At 38.2% G+C, this 16,628-nt stretch overlaps 1 protein-coding gene across 6 annotated transcripts in view; it reads right to left on the reverse strand.

Moving 5' to 3' along the window:
• Positions 1–44: 44 nt before the first annotated feature.
• LOC105197035 (transcription factor Sox-3) overlaps positions 45–16,628 on the reverse strand; it is a 413,519-nt gene continuing 396,935 nt past the window's right edge. For 4 of the 6 annotated variants that reach the window (XR_005575582.1, XR_005575583.1, XR_003269041.2 and 1 more), the window contains one exon: positions 15,818–15,984. Coding sequence is in view for 2 of the 6 variants with exons in the window: in XM_026137727.2 (XP_025993512.1) it covers position 15,984 (1 nt within the window). In the remaining 4 variants the exon portion in view is untranslated. Of the gene's footprint in view, positions 1,320–15,817; positions 15,985–16,628 lie in introns of those variants that run through there. The other 2 variants (XM_026137726.2, XR_850796.3) reach the window with 2 other exon arrangements.

The raw sequence follows: 16,628 nt of genomic DNA on the forward strand, positions 1-16,628 counted from the left end.
ATATTTATTATTATATTTAACATTGATATCAAATAATATAATTTTAAAATTTAATGGCTTACGAGCATTACAAAAAAAGTACAATAGCAAAGAAATAATGAATCACTTTTCAAGTAATGATAACAATAACGCGTTACTTTTTAAAATTAGTAACGGGTAAAGAAAACAAATTATCTTTTACAAAAAGTTATGATAACGATAACGATAACTTTTTTAAGTAATCAGTTCTGAGAATGTCTAATATTCCCGTTATCTCAATTTTACACGATGTAATGCCTTTTTGTTAAGTTAAGCTGCATCCTATGGGGGCACTTTGGACTAAAATATTTCGTCCACGAGCCAGGTATTCCAAAAATAAATCCCGAGAAAATGCAATGACAAATCGCTAGCAATGAGATAGGGGATCAACGCTGAAGTTTCACGGAGGCATTCACGATAATTAATCGACAATAGAGCACTCTGGATTTTGTGGGTTCCTCCTGGGGTGCGTGAGGACCCCCACCGCGGTTACGTCTTCTTCCGTAATTTATGTTCTAGGATCCGAGGAGACGGTGAGGTCTCGAAGCATCCCCCGTTTCTTTAAGGAAAGCTATAATTTCGACGTTGTTACTGATTAATTAAATAATTATTTAGATACCTCCAGTCATTTTTTTGCTATGATCATATATTGTTAATTATATATTGTTATATATTTTTTTAATTATTCAAGAAAGGGAGGGTGCTGGCGAGAGTAAAATATTAAATAAAAAATAAAAATTCTTTTGATATTTTATGTAACTATTTTAAAACTTAAACATATTATACAATCACTTATACTTATCTTAGATGTACCTTTCGTATTCATTTTATAAAAGAATATTTTATTTTGTTAAAGCATAGTCATGAATCAGTAGTTAATAGAATTATGCAATTAGCGTTATAAATGTGACGTAAATGTGATTTATGACGGAGGACAGAATTATCTGGATTCTCGTATTTCTAGAAACTTTCTCTTATTTATGTATACCGATCTACCAAAAAGAGAACAGCGCGCTTAAATGCTTTTAAGCGAGCAGCATGAATTATTCAAATGCCCAGCACTTATTGCAGGTGCGATAATGATAATTGACGATGCTGAGTAACGATAATTGCGCGCGATCTTATACGTAGTTATAATAATAACAATTATTATGTGCTTCGTAAAAGCAGGTGGAAATCTCATGATCTCTAACAATATATACATGCAGAGAGTATCGTTCTAATTTTCATTTAAGAATATTCTTCACGATCTCGAGTCACGTCTCGGAGTCACGTAACGTGCTTTCTCCAGCCACTGATACCTGTAACAGAAATATTTCAGGGCTTGTAAGATGTTGTTGGACTTATTTTTAGCGCGGACTTAGCGCAATCGTACGAATGCATAGATGAATTAAAGCCCTAAAGAACATCGCTACGAATGTTAACTAAATTAATGAACATAATGAAATAGAGGTTTTCAGGATAAGCAGGGATATATAACGAATTCAGAAGATCTGAGAAAGGATCTAAAAATATCTCTAGAGAGGTAATTTCAATGCGTAAAATTTAGATCGCCCATTTGATTCATTGCGTGATTACGCTCAGACCGATCTTTCTCGGCGTAAACGCAGCTACCGGAAGAGTGAGCTGAGTAAACGCGCCTGATCTGCATCGCAAACGCGAGAACCGCAGTCGAGTTGTACGCTACGATGGGTAGGTCGCATCCACGGCATTTCCTCCCTCTCTTCCCCCCTCACTCACTCAGTCTCTCTCTCTCTCTCTCTTTTTCTCTGTGACTGCCACTGTGAGACTAGCCACGGCGGCGGCGGTGGCGGTGGCGAGCATAACAGGGTGGACGTTTAACATATGAGTGGCTACCAGTGTTATTAATGCGGCGGTAGCGTCGTGCTCGGTTTCTTCCTCGGCGAGAGCCCACGTACTGGGCCTTAGATCCCAGACTGCGTACGGCCGGCACTAGGGGCCACCCGCGGGTCCTACGGACGCGCACAGGAAGAGAGAGGCAGGGCCCGGGCCCTGCCCGCGTAGCAGGAGTGCAGGAGTGCAGGGGTACGGTAACACGACACTCGGAAACCGCGGCACGACCGACGTCGTGCAACGGCCTCGAACCATCCCCAAAGGAGTTATGCCTTCCTGCCGGCATGCCGCCTAATTAATATGTGCTTAGCCCCGGAATGCTGTTCGTGTCTTTGGGAGCTACGCACGTTCGCGCTTTCCGCAGGCAGCAGAAGGAAGCGCGAGATCGGAACGCGTTTCTCGAACGTTGGTCTAGATGCGATGCAGTATCTCGAAGATCAGATTTTGTATCTGGTTATATGTACATTTAAGCGGGATGGGGAAAGTTACTTTGTAAAAGTACCTTAGTTACGATTACTGAAAAGGTTACTTTTCGGCTACATTTCTGTTAATTTCTTGTAATATTTTAATGCACTGCTATTTTAAATACTAGATTCTTACATTTCTACCATCTTCAATTATTTTATTTACATTAGGACATGTTCTCAAATTTAGAGACGCTGTAAGGCTGAGCGTGCACGAATTTGGCACATTCCACTTAACGCTCGCAACGCTCGCGTGCCTTATTTGTCCTTATTTAATAAACAATTATTCGATAAACAACAAGGATGAAACGATTATACAAGAGTGTTGCGAGTGTAAAGTGGAACATACGCTATGTGGCTTCTCTTATGCCTGTACCAGACTAGAAATTGAGATTCGAGATTGGATTAGAATTTAACCAATCAAAAGAAAGAAAACCAATCTCGAGTTTAGTGAAGTTTGCTTTAATTGATCAAATTTCAATCTACTCTCCATCTCAATCTCTAGTCTGATACGCTTCTTAGTGAGTAATGTTGCAGCGACCGATTTCTAGCAACTTTGCATCCAATATACGGCATTTAATGCACAGCAGTGTGCCATCCTTGAAAAAAAGGACTCACAAAGTGTTTCAGTAAACTGATTATTATGTCAGTAACTGATATTTCATCAATTAACTTTTTCTTAAGAGTACACTTGCTTACTATAAGCGGTTAGAAGTTGATTATGATTTGTTCTTTGAGATCAAACTAATTACATTAAATTGATAATAAATTTGAAATATGTAAAGTAATTATTATTTTAGTTATTAAAAAAATGTAACTAAGTTAAATCATAGTTACAAATGGAAAAAAGTAACAAAGTTACAAAAAAAGGTAACTCTAACTATAACTTCGTTATAAGTAACTTACAAGTTACTTTCTACCTCTGCATTAAGCATGTATGAGAAAATGTACGTGACTGTATTGGATAACGCTGTTAAGTAACGCGAAATAGCTAGTTGTAAGGTAAAAAGAAATAAAGAATCGACATATTTCTCTTAATAGCTTGAGAAAGTTGAGCAAGAAACAAGTCTTCTTATCCATACAAAATAAAATCTGGAACTTCGCATGATTAAAATAATTCAACGTGATACATCTTAAAACATATACGTACATCTTAATATTACTGGCATAAAACACTGTTTCCATCCAACGATTCACGCCCGAATCACGTGCAATTTACCAGGCAGACGCACATGGGAAAAATTCGACGTGGGTGTGCCCACCTGTTCCGTGTGTCCAGGAGAGGAGAGAAGCAGCCGGAGGGACCTGCCTCCCGCGTATCCGCCGCGATCGCTCGCGCGAGCGGGCGTATAGGCAAATACCTCTCGCGCTCGGCAGGGACATTAGGAGCTCTCCGGCGTCCAGAGGATTATAAATTCTTAATACAGATCGGCACGCGATGCCCGGCTCGTTAGGGTGATGCATGGCCGACTCTGGTGTCCCGTGGTGTACGGTAGCCGGTACCAATACGCGCGTACACCACCGCACCGCCGCGTGCACGCACACACGCGCGACGTTTGGTTTCTACGGGAACAACTGACACCCACATGCATCGGTGGACGCCAGGTAATAATGAGAGATCGGAGATACGGCCCGATATTAATTGTGCGCATCGAATGTGGCTACGGCTGCTGCGGCTGGGCCGCTGCATCCGCGCCGTAGAGGGGAACAGGCCGCGCTACCGGCTTACACCGATCCTTCGACGCGATATGTGCGATATACGATACGGGAACGAGCGTGCTGGACCTGACCTCCCGGTCCTCTCTCGTATGATCACGGCGGCGGTCGCGAAGAAAACGCGCGAAAAAGTTTCCTCAAAAAAGTCCTCTCGTATAATCGTGATATGTTGCGTAGTTAGAATAGTCTGGTAGCTAAAAAGTGCACCGATGGATATCTTTTGAAATTTCGAGAATACTTTTCGAGAATGTTTAACCAGCAACAAATGCTTAAAGGTTTTTGTGAAAATATTCTAAAATTCTAGTGTGTTGAGAAGAGCTTTTTTAAGAAGCATATCTGTAAGCATACTTTTGAAATACAGTATTCTGTTCTTCTGTTCCTAAATCACACCACTTCACCTAAAAATTCAATACAATACAGTTTGAACTTGATTAAATTTCTTCAGTTTATATATTTATGTATTTAAGTTAAATATATATGCAGTTAAGTTAAATACATAAATATTTGAACTGAAAATATTTAATCGAGTTGAAAAATTTAGTCAAATTAACAACTTCTTTTCTCAGCGTGTAGAAACTTTTTTTGCGACATTATTAGAATGAAACGAATTAATGTAGATTCAGTGAACGGTATAGAGAACCACTGCGTTGTATGCGATACATCTTTTAAATCGCAACCTGTGGTGCGCTAATTGCAGCTATATATACATATAATTTAAATCACTAATTATATTAGGGATATTATTTTGTGTAAATAAATCATTTTTTTTATAATTATTTTATTATTAAAACGATATTATAGATATTAATTTAAAAAAGTAATAAAACAAAACTATTTTCTCTTTACAATATAATCCTTAACATAGGGTAACTTCAGTATTTACGCCGCAGAAGTCGGAAAAAATAAAAGAAGTAAGAATATTTTACACGAACTCTGTTACGTGCCTTTATGTCATATTAGTATTGTGTTGTGATTTCAGTATTTTATTGTCAAAATTAATAAAAGTATAATGAATTGAATCAATTAGTTAACGCAGTAAATAACACAATCATATATTGTAACAACGTAAAATAATTATTGTAAAAAATATAAAAAGCTTAGCGGTTATTTCGTGATAAGTGTAGAGGAATGGAATACAACAAAATAGAAGTGCTTATAAGCACTTGTATTCTTTGATGTCTGGTATTCTTTGGTATCTGTTTGGGATATAGCACTTTTAGCGCACGGGATTAATAACGCAGTACAGACGCTCTGTGATTGGGAGGTAGCGCTTGCGCCTGTGCAAAGCACACAAATTGCACGTATTAACCTCTTCATTTGCGTTATCATTATTTCGTTTATATATTCAGCGTTCTTATTCCTTAATAAACTTCTTAAACACATCTTATTATATCATTTTATGACTTATTTATAAGCATGTATCCTACACATGAATATTCGTATATCTCACGTCCTACGACATGGGACATATGGAAAATTGATTTTTTTTAACTTTCAAATTTTAAAAACTAAATATTTCGTATTTTATTTCGTAATTCTTTTTATAATAGTAGAGATAATATAACATTTTTATTAATATAATTAATTTTCTTTTTAAACATGATACTTGATAAATTAAGTTAAAATTTTAGTGCGGCTTATAATATCAGAGTAACTCTATTATACATAAAATTAATATTTAACAATTAGTTTAACACAGATTAATTTTAACAAGTGATAAAAAAAGATAAAACTATTTCCACCACGCATGCCGTTCTGTCTGAAAATTCGTAAGATAAAGTAATTGTAAGTAGAGAGGGATATCTAAATTCCAGAAATGCAGAATTTCTTGAGAACGTTCTTTTTTTTTAGAATTAAAATTATAAGCTCTTTACAAAACAAAACATTCAAAAATCTCTTTCAAGCGTTTGACCGAGCTAATTTAAGTATTCTCCAAACTTTGAAAAATTTGTTCGTTACATTCGCAAGAATAAAAAAAAAAGTGGGGAAATCAGGATATCGAAGTAAATACTGGAAGACAAGGGGATGGCTGCCAATCCGGGTTGTTTCGCCGGTGATTACGAGGAGTGGACAGATTGAGACGGTCCTAGGGCTCCTCCCTTTCGTCCTTCTGCCGACGATCTCTATGCGGGCTTCTCCCGGGGCGGACGACCCACGCCCAGGACGTCCTATTCCTCATCCTGCACCGGAGAGAGAGAATCCCCTCCCTCATGCTGACTACGAGCCACTTTGAAGATACGATCTCGAAACAAATTACGAGTCCCGCTCTCGGGGCTCGCCCTATCTGGCTGAATTAAAATAATCGCGGGCCGTTAGCGGTCGGTCGTGTTTTTTAAATCGGTCTACACGGATCGGTTCCCCCACGGATTCGAGTTTGTCAAAGGCCGCGATACAACCGTCCACTGATGCGTTCGCCATTAAAGTTGCACGCATCCGCGACAATAATGAAGCCCCTCGAATTAATAACGATAACGGATTGGCACATTTCTCCGCGTTTCTTTCCTTTTATGCAAATCTTATTTCCTCGGTTACTTCTTGCTTCTTTGTGTATATACATACGTATACGTATCTCCTTATCTTACTTTCTACTTTTAATTTACCTCTCACAAAATTTGTGAGGAATATATTAACTTGACATTTTTAGAATTGGAGTGATATTCGAGACGGTGCAACGTTGGGCAAGGTTTTAAAATAAAGCGTATATGAAATTGAACAGGTTTGCCATTTCCGATAAAATACAACGGCTTTTCTTTATAATTGAAAGCGAGTCGGGTACATTGACATTTCAAGATGAGATCGGTGGATGCTGCACGAGGGAAGCGAAGTAGATTCATGTACAATACATACGTATATATCGTTATATAGCGGTGAGAGGTGCATGTACCACTCGGCCGCAGCTCGTCTCAATCCGGATTACGGTAACACCTGACCATCCGCAATTTTATCATCCTCCGTTCCAGAAAGATTCCAATTTTCTTCTCCCGCCACGTAGCTTTCTTTCTACCTCTCCCGGCACACCGCGCTTTCCCATGCCGTCTCCCACCTCATTCCCCTCCTTCTCCCCCTCTTCTTCCTTTCCTCCTCTCCGTGTGCTTTTTTCCACCGTCCATGGACTCAATCTGTGTCTCATCGCGGATTATTGGGATTTCGCGAGGATGAGGAAGAAGAGGAAACTGAGGCTCGCTCGACCGTCTGAGCTCCCCGGGCTCGGCTCGGAGCTGGAAGACTGCCGACAAGGACGAGTCTTTAATTCTTTCTATCGTCAGCCGATCCCCTAGCTTCGATTCTCTCTTCCGGATAGGTGAATTCGATTGATTATTCACGTGAGACAAGTAAACGCGAGAATAGCGAGGTACATTGAACTTGTGCTAGAATCGACGGGTAATAACAAAGTTATGCGACAACGGATAATGATGTAGCATGAAAAATCTCTCCGCGGCCTCGTTACGTTGATGACGGAAAAAATAATTGGATAATAAAATCTCTTCCCGTATTGTAATGTCTCCCGTATCACAACCGGAAGTGAACTGTAACTAATATAATATTTACAGTAAAGACGGACACAATAACTTTATTACAAGGAGACTTCTAAAGAATTCAAACGAAAGAGGATTATATGTTATTAACTCGGGAATAGTTATCTCATTTTTTTGCGTAAACAATTGCCTGATTTTTACACTCCACCTAAAAGTCACTGTTATTAACTACATCTTGCAGAAAGATTACCAATTATCCTGTAATTAATTAATATCTAAGGACATTATGTATGATTTAATTAATATTTTTTGAAAAAAGTAAAGAGGAACCAAGAAAATATTCAACAAATGGAAAAAGCGCATCAAACAGTATATTATGCTTACTCTATAATATTTCTAAAAAATGAAGAAATTAGTTAATAAAATGCTTTTTATAATATGGATTTTTATTGGGATTGTATATTTAAAGTTCCGTAAAGAAACTAGTTCATAGAAAATAATGAAATATATAATATTCATTCTATAATAGTTTGAAATAAAGCTAAGTCGCTATCATAAAGTTATTTATATTGTATTAGTTTTTGCAAAATTGTTAAGAGTTGTTTACTTTTATTATTTTTGTTTATTATATTATACAACTATAAAAATTATATAGAGTATTAAAAAAATTTAGCATGATATAAACTTTTTGTTTTGTATAATTCAAATATAAAAATGTTAATGCTTTTTTAGCTTATAATACTTTTTAATTTAAATCTTATTCAAACTCATGTTATTTATACTATAGCGTAAAATTTATACTATAAATTCTTCCTTGAATGATTTTGTAACAATCGCTTGTTTTCTACACTCCAGCTAGTTTCAACAGATCAGTATTATGAATATATGTATAAGTTATGACTTATTTTCATTGTCCAAATTGGGTCTCGAAATCTTCGAACATCAATAAAAAAAATTCCCGTGACTTCATTTTTATGACGCTGCGATGTGAAAAATACTATTACGTGTTTATTACCGGGTTAATAATTCAACAATGGAATAAATCACGAAGTGGAAAAGCAGAGAAGCAATTTGTCACCGAATACACAGATCTCCTCGCAGACATATCAAAAGAATGTACCAATGTTTTTTAATGAGCGTATTTTTAACGTCGAACGCTGACACATCGAGTTGCCCGTCGTTCGTTCAGGAGCTACGGGGTCACGATCGTCACGCAAATCCTCTTACGCGGGGAAACAAGACGCGACGAAAGCGATAGGAAATAAACCACAGCCGATGGAACGCAAAAATAATGATCCTCGTGGGCGTGAGATAATTGGCGCAAGGAGTCTGCGCGTCCCGCAGAGACAGAGACAGAGGGAAAGATGCCCTGCGAGATCAAAGGACCTTCACCTTCATCCGGCTCCCGGCGTTCGCCCTGATATCATGGGAGCTGATGGAAGAGAAGGGTGGGGGGAGGGAAGAGGAGAGAAGGCTTCTTTTTATCGTTCCTTCCGCGAAGAGGAATCGCAAGCGACGCCGACGCACGAAATCGATCCGATGATTAATTTTCAATCGCGGCTTAATTACGCCGGGCGGCTAAGCCCGATTGAAGAGGCGTCCCCGGATAGTGAAAGGGCGGTCTGTGTGGTGCAAAAAAAAAGAAAAAAGGGAAAAAAAAGGAGATCACGTGAAGATGAAGAGAGAGAAAGAGAAGAGGAAACGCGCGAAAACGAGAGAGAGATCGAGAGATCGCGTCCCAGTCGCCCCTACAGCCGTCGAATAAAAGGCTCTCCGTTCTCTCTAGAAGAGGATTGTGTCCAAGGATGAGGACACGCTGGCGCGGGGATGAAAGGGCGGCGGCGGCGGCTCGAGAAGCGGGGGTGGCGAGGATCGACGCAGGACACGATTGCCAGGAACACGTGATTAGATGGCCCTCCTTCCACGCGATTCTCCAGATTGGACACCCCGTCGTTGGGAGACGTAAAAAAATGCAATCGGCTCTTACCGTAATGAAAAAGTTCCGACCCCGGGTAATACGGTACTGGCAGCTGTACGTGTGTGCGTGCGTACGCGCCTCTGTGTAGGTACGTGTGTATGCACTCGCAGCGCTCGCGACTATACACGACTACATCCCGCGCGCGTATTTGTGGATGCACGAGAGGCATGGCTGCTGCTGGATCGCAGCAGCAATTGCAGCTGTCGCGTTGGGAATGATGGCGCATTTAGTATGCCTAGAAATCCCAAGTTTTACGAGCGAAGGTAAAAGTTTTCTTTATTATATTATCACGTCAAAATAAAAGGAAAAAAAGGTGAACGCATAAATTGCATATCATTGCGTGCGAAGCTATATTTTTACACTTAATCATCGCGCAGTTATCTTCGCTTTATGAAATGTGGCATTAAGTCTTTACTCCAATTTCGCCTCCTATTTTATACATATATTCAAAGATAATTTATTAGATTAAAAGAAAATGAAGGTGGAAAGTATTTCACATTATCGTATTGGGTAGCAGGAGGATGAGTGGCAGGAACGAGCGTGTTAGGTTTTAGATGAGGGACGGAACCGTCGTAAGGTCGAGTTTAAGAGGCCGTAGGACAAGATACAACATCATCGAGAGAGCAAGAACCCCGTTACTCCCGTGATTCATCGGTCTTTTTACGCTGGGTGGCCAGAATAATTCACCCTAATGCCCCACCTAACTGTCTCCGACCCTCGTTGCCCGATTGTTTATTGCCAAAAAGCATCTCTTTAATATATATCATTCTACCTCTAAAGAGGATCTCGTCTTCCTCGGAGGGAAAAAGGGGGCGAGCGAGGAAAAAAGAATTCTGGCCATGGACCATGCGCGAGATTTACCTTCGCGAGACTTCAATTTCATCCCCGGCGACTTCTCGCAAGGAGGAGAAAAGCGGGACAAATAAAAGGGAGCCGCGGAAAGCAAAACGATATTGCAAAGACATTCACGAGTATCGCCGCCATCGCCGCAAAATTCGCATCTGTATGAATTCATTAAAATATATTAGGAAAAAAATTTTTTTTTCCCATTTTATTAGTTTCGTTATACGTTAGAATAAAAGAGCCGCACTTCACACGTTGGTTTTATTACGATCCTGTTTGAGAGTCCGTAAAAAAATTATTAACTCCGAGAGCGTTCCGGCGAAAACATCATCGTACACGCAACGCAATATCCCTTCACGCAGCCGCGGCTAATATGCGCAACTCTTTTTCAATTATCGATTCGCAACAAATTTGCGTCCATCTCCATTAATATGTCCGCAGATATTGATTCGCGTCCCGCGCTCGCTACCATCGAAATACCTCCGAAAAATATAGCTTCCTCTTTTTCGCCGATGGTCGTCGTATATCAGACCGGAACGGGGATGGAGGGGAAGGACGAAGGGGGTGGCACGGAAGAGGGGGGGAGGGAGGAGGTGGAACTGTCGAATTGACGTACGATACGAGGTGTATTAATTAGCGGCGGGAGAAAATTGCGACTGAGCATAGCCTCCGGGATTGAAATCGTTATCGAGGGGGGTTTACCTCGCGATTTTGATTTAGCCCCGGCCTTCCACGTCAATTCTAATTGCGTTTGACAGTAATTTGGCAAGGGAGAGAGGGCTGATTGACGGCTAAGCTGCGCCGTTCGGCCTCGCCCCGTGGTTTCTCTTGCGTTTTCTCCACCCGTTCCTTTTTTTTTTACCGATCTAACAATAACAATACTCCTCGTGCGTGCGCGTACAATGTGTTTTTCCGCGCGCGTTGTGCGTACCAAGGACAGTTTGAGACGCCTGTATCCGATGTACAACCGCGGCCAATTAAAATAATGCCGATGTTAATTAAGCCGCCACGCCGATCATGTTGTGTGACGTGTACGAAATACACCATCGCTCCCCGATCATCATTATGTAAACGCGAACGTATTGAGAATCGATCGTAATCCGATTCCGGATACATTCCGGAAAAATGAATCTTGGACACGCTAAACTGCTGGATAATTGCCTGCTTTCCGCAGAAAAGTCAAAGAATCAATATTTAAGAGTTGAATACACTGGAAAAAGTTGTTAACTTGATTAAATACAATTCGTAATGACTTCTTTAGATCAAGCGTTTATTAGATATTGTATATCAAGATAATACCAATTTAGAGCCGACGCAAGTTGTTCGTGTGTGTATGTATGTGTATAAATATGTCTGCATTGTTCGCAAAAACCACTTCAGCTCGAACTATCAACACCTTTCGCTTGCGTTACACAACATTTTGTGCATCTATGACGTATATTATGTTTTAATTTTACTTTTTAACCGCAATTATTACAATGGATATAATGAATTTAAAAAACGCGACGTATAACAAGCTATCATATGAATTACTTTTACAGCAAACAATTGTGTAATTGACCAAGCATCTATTCTAATAATTATAAAATGTATTTAAACTTGTAATTATTTGTACTGAAGATAATCCAAAACGTAAGACCAAAACATATACGTTGCTAATTATAATTATCGAATAATTATATATTTATATGTACACACATGCACAAACAACTTGTGTCGGCTCTAAATTAGCTTATCTTGGTATGTTTAATTTAATTGTTTTGAGTCTAGTCTTGTGTCAAATCAGTTATTTATGTATTTAAATTAAATGTACATTGTGATCCATGATTGATGGCACAACCGGGGACACAGTGATTTTACAAGAAAAATTAAATAAACATTTTTTTCATGTAATATGGCATTTCTAAGATAATCAAATTTTAGAAATTGACATATTTTGATATGAAATATAAAATTTCATAAATTATTCATCAAATAATGAATAGTTTACAAAATATTTTATATTTCATAATAATCTTCAAATTTGATTATCTTAAAAGTGATGCTTTGTACGAAAAAAATTTATCCCAAGTGTTTTCGACTTATTTTTTCATACAGAATTATTCATTTGTCAATTCTACTGTGAGTTACGGAACACACTGTATATTATTCATGTATATTTATGTAATTAAATTCAATATATATATATATATATATATATATATATATATATATATATATATATATATATATGAATAAATACGTAAATGATTGAACCGAAGAAATTACTACGAATTAAATATATGCATTTAATCAAATTAACAACTTTTCAAATAACAACTTAATCATTAACAACTTTTTTCAATGTAAGACATCATAGACAAAGAATCTACTGAAAATAATCAAATTTACACGATTATATCAATTAATAAACTTTGATAAATTTGTTTATCATTCTTTATTCTTGGTGTTTTCTCGCATTAGAGAATCAGGGTTGCGCAAAGTATATGACAAATGATATCTTCGAAGGACGGCAAGTGCGTAATTTTAAATTGGAGCAACAGAAACTGCGAGGTGCCTGGCCGATCTCCGCGGCGAGACAATATTAGCACGCGCGAATTAATTAAGCCATTAGCCGGCGCTGATGCACGCCTGTTAATCATCAGTCACTAATTATGCTAAGCAGCCGAGGTGCAGCAGGGACGTATGGTATGCAGGTGAACGCAGTGTATTACAAGGCCATAGCACGTGCTGCATCATCGATCCGCGAGCGAGAATACAAGTTGCGATGCGCTCTGCTATAACGTTGACGCGCAATTTTGTGTACGTGATCGCCGATCGTCCCTTTAATCGCAGATATTTACACGCAATTCTCGACGATTCTCCGGCAAATACAAAACTGCTCGCCTGCTTCTTATTTGATTAAATTATATTTTTGTTATTGTATTTTATTGTTCATCAGTAATATACCCTGATATAATATCATCTTTGTGATATTATTTTCTCAACAGTTAAGAATGCTAATTTATAAAAAGCAGATTGATAGTTAACAGTATTTACTTATTGAAAGACTACACAAAAATCACGTAATATTTTCTCCCGATGTGATTTTCCCTTTTTTTTTCATTTCATAAAACCGACCAAAAATCTCATGGATGTTCAATGACCCGACTTTAAGTTGGATACCCTCGATACCGCCAAGGGTGGTGGCTAAAACAAAGGGCTGGTCTCGGGTTGGTCGATAGTCCACGGCCGCCAATCAGGCGAGACCTCGCCGGCAACCCTCGTCCTTGCGATCCTCCGGCAAGGGTGGGTTAGATTCCAGAGAGGGTTCGCCCGTCCATGTAGGAGACAGATTCTCCGAGATCGAGAATTCAGGAAAACATCCACGGCTCACCAGTCGTCTCCACGGTGACGACTACTGGATGGAAAAGACGGGCTAATATCTTCCCTTCTTATATATACCGAGTGTTCGCCTTTGTCGAGAAAATCGCGAGTGGCCCACTCAGTTCTATCGAACGATAAACCGAAAACACGAAAGATGCGTGCCGACTTTACCGCGAAATTGAAATGTATAACGCCATTTTCATGACGACGCGTTCTCACATTCCTAAAAATACTTCAAAAATTAAATTCTAAGACAGAGTCTGCCTTAGAAGAATATAAAATAGAATTGAAGTGTTTCCTACAAAGACCAAAAAGGTAAATTTTCAGGAAACAAAAAACTTCTTATCTTCAGACTGTTCATTATATAAATATGATAATTTTTTTCCAGACATAGAATAGATATAAGAACAAAGTTTTAGATTTCAATTAATATTTTGATGACTCACTTAAAAGAAAGAAATAAAAAAAACGTTCAGGAAAATGTCATACTTATTATCTAATTATTCTATAATATTTTGCATCTTTCTCTTTTTTATAATATTAATAATGATAAAAGGTGAAGAAGGAAATATTATTTAACATATAATGCAATATGACTTTTTCACTTTTTATTTACAAAATTTTACAAGTTCCTCTTAACAACAAAACATTTTTTCATTTCCCTTTGTACAAATATGATAATTTCAAATAATATAATTTTTCACCAGACACATAAAGAGGTGTTGTGCAAACAAAGATTTAGGCTTTAGGATTAATATTTTGAGAAATCCATTTAAACAAAGAAGCAGAAAAATCTCTAGACTCGTTTAGAGTTCTTGTCGAAAATTTTATATTTACTACCTATTCGTATTTTCTGTTTTTCTGTTTGATTTTTGCCGGAACAAAATTATTCACAAATTGTAAAGGCCGCTGATAGAGAATGACTTGGCGCCATAACCCAGATTTTGAAAAAAAAATGGACCTGTTTGGTTTTTGTAGAAAACCCTTCAATTATTTCTGTAATAGCTAACAAAGAAATAGAAAGCTGTCGATATGATATTACGTTTGATTGATATTTCATATTATTTTAAAAAATAATATGAGGATTGTAGGACGCAAGGTATAGATTATGAATAGGGCAGGCTGGAATTAAAAGTAACACTGGCGAGTTGTAACATTCATATAAAAAAAAAATGTAATGAACAAAATATAGAAGTATAAAAAAAGAAGATAGAAATTCGTTATGGCAGTCGTTACGAATTTCCATCTCTTTCTTACGCTTTTATCTCGTTCATAATATTTTTTAATGTAAATGTTATAACTTACCCCTGTTACTTTTAGCCCCAGTCTGCCCTATATAAAATTTATCTCGCTGCCTTCATAAAAGTGCTAAAAATAAGTGCAAAAAAAAAGAAGCAAAACATACCAATCCCTTAAGAAAAAGTGTTCGAATAAACTAATTATGATATTTCATCAGTTACTGATATAACTAATTAATTTATTGGAACACTTTTTCTTAAGGGATAAAAGGTTATCCCTTTTATCTTCGTTCAAACAGTCGATATTTTTATCGTTCTATTTCACCGCGGAATATTCGTTCGGATCTTAAAATTACACACGGGTTTCCGATGGAGCAGCCATACTCTCATCTCTACGGTGACGACGTTGGCAGATAAGACGAGCCCAAGATCCGCCCTTCCGTGGTACGTCGACCCTCGTCGCTCGCATCAGAAAATTAAACGCGGTCGGCCATTCGTCTTTATTCGAAATATGGCGGATCTCTATCCGAGAAGCTGTAATCTCCTCGAGAAAGTATCCCGATTTACACACGAATGCGAATTTATTCTAGCATCCGACGACGATCTCGATTTTCACCGTAATTCCAATAATCGCAAATCTCGTGAGCCCGTAATGCTATCCGCCCGACTGTAATTAGGGAAGTTTAAGAGGCGAACTTTGCTTACCTCGGAGCATCATCCTTCGCACTTCTAGATCATAACTATACTCCTATTCAGTCTTAATCTTCAATTATCACGTATATTTCAAGTTACAGCGTCGTGACACGGGAGATAATTGAACTCGCGCCAGCTGCATGTTCATCGCAACGAAATCATCGGTGGCCATTTGTCTCAACGTATCTCGTTTATTCAACACTTATTTTTATTATACATCCTTACGCGTAAGGTCTACATAAAAACTTATTAAAACGAGCTTAATCATATGTTCATAACTGGTTCTGGGCTGGGGCAGCTCCGCGCGGCAGCGTCTCGATGCACACAATGGCCCGGCTCTAGAAAAACAAACAGGACGTTCTATAAAATCTATTCATCACGTTCTCCCTTTAGCTTTGGCATTTTACAATAACGACAAATATAAATTGGGATTATCTACCGAATATATATTTAAAATAAGAGAGTTATTTCTAGTTTACGAAGTAAAGTGATTATATATTAAAGCCCTGAGAATGTAAGTGGTTCCAAATGATCTATGTCCATTTCCATCAGTGCAGATAAACTTTAAGCTTGATCTACAAGGCGCTCTTTGCGTTTTGTCTTGTCCTTTTTGCTTTTTGTTTTGTGCTTTCTGCTTTTTGTTTCCTTGCTTTGTGTATTTTTGTCACACGAAGCCGAGAGACATCGTCATGCACAAAAGGCAAGGATTTTTCTGCACAAAATTAGCAAACAATTCGCCAAAAGTTTCGTTTACTTGTATCTCAGCTTTATTTTCTTTATCAGACATATTTTTTATCAAACTATGTTCGATTCACCACGATACCGTGGTCGTATTTAACCTAACTAACATGTTTCTTTGTCTTTGTTGTCCGAGATAAAATTTGACGAACTTCAGAAAAGACAAGAAACACGTGACAAAAAACACGATTGTCGGTAAAACAGTGCGCGAAGAGACAAGAAAGCAAGAGGCAAAAAGCAAGAA

The sequence above is a fragment of the Solenopsis invicta genome, chromosome 9 (genome assembly GCF_016802725.1).
Source record: "Solenopsis invicta isolate M01_SB chromosome 9, UNIL_Sinv_3.0, whole genome shotgun sequence".
Taxonomy (NCBI): domain Eukaryota; kingdom Metazoa; phylum Arthropoda; class Insecta; order Hymenoptera; family Formicidae; genus Solenopsis; species Solenopsis invicta.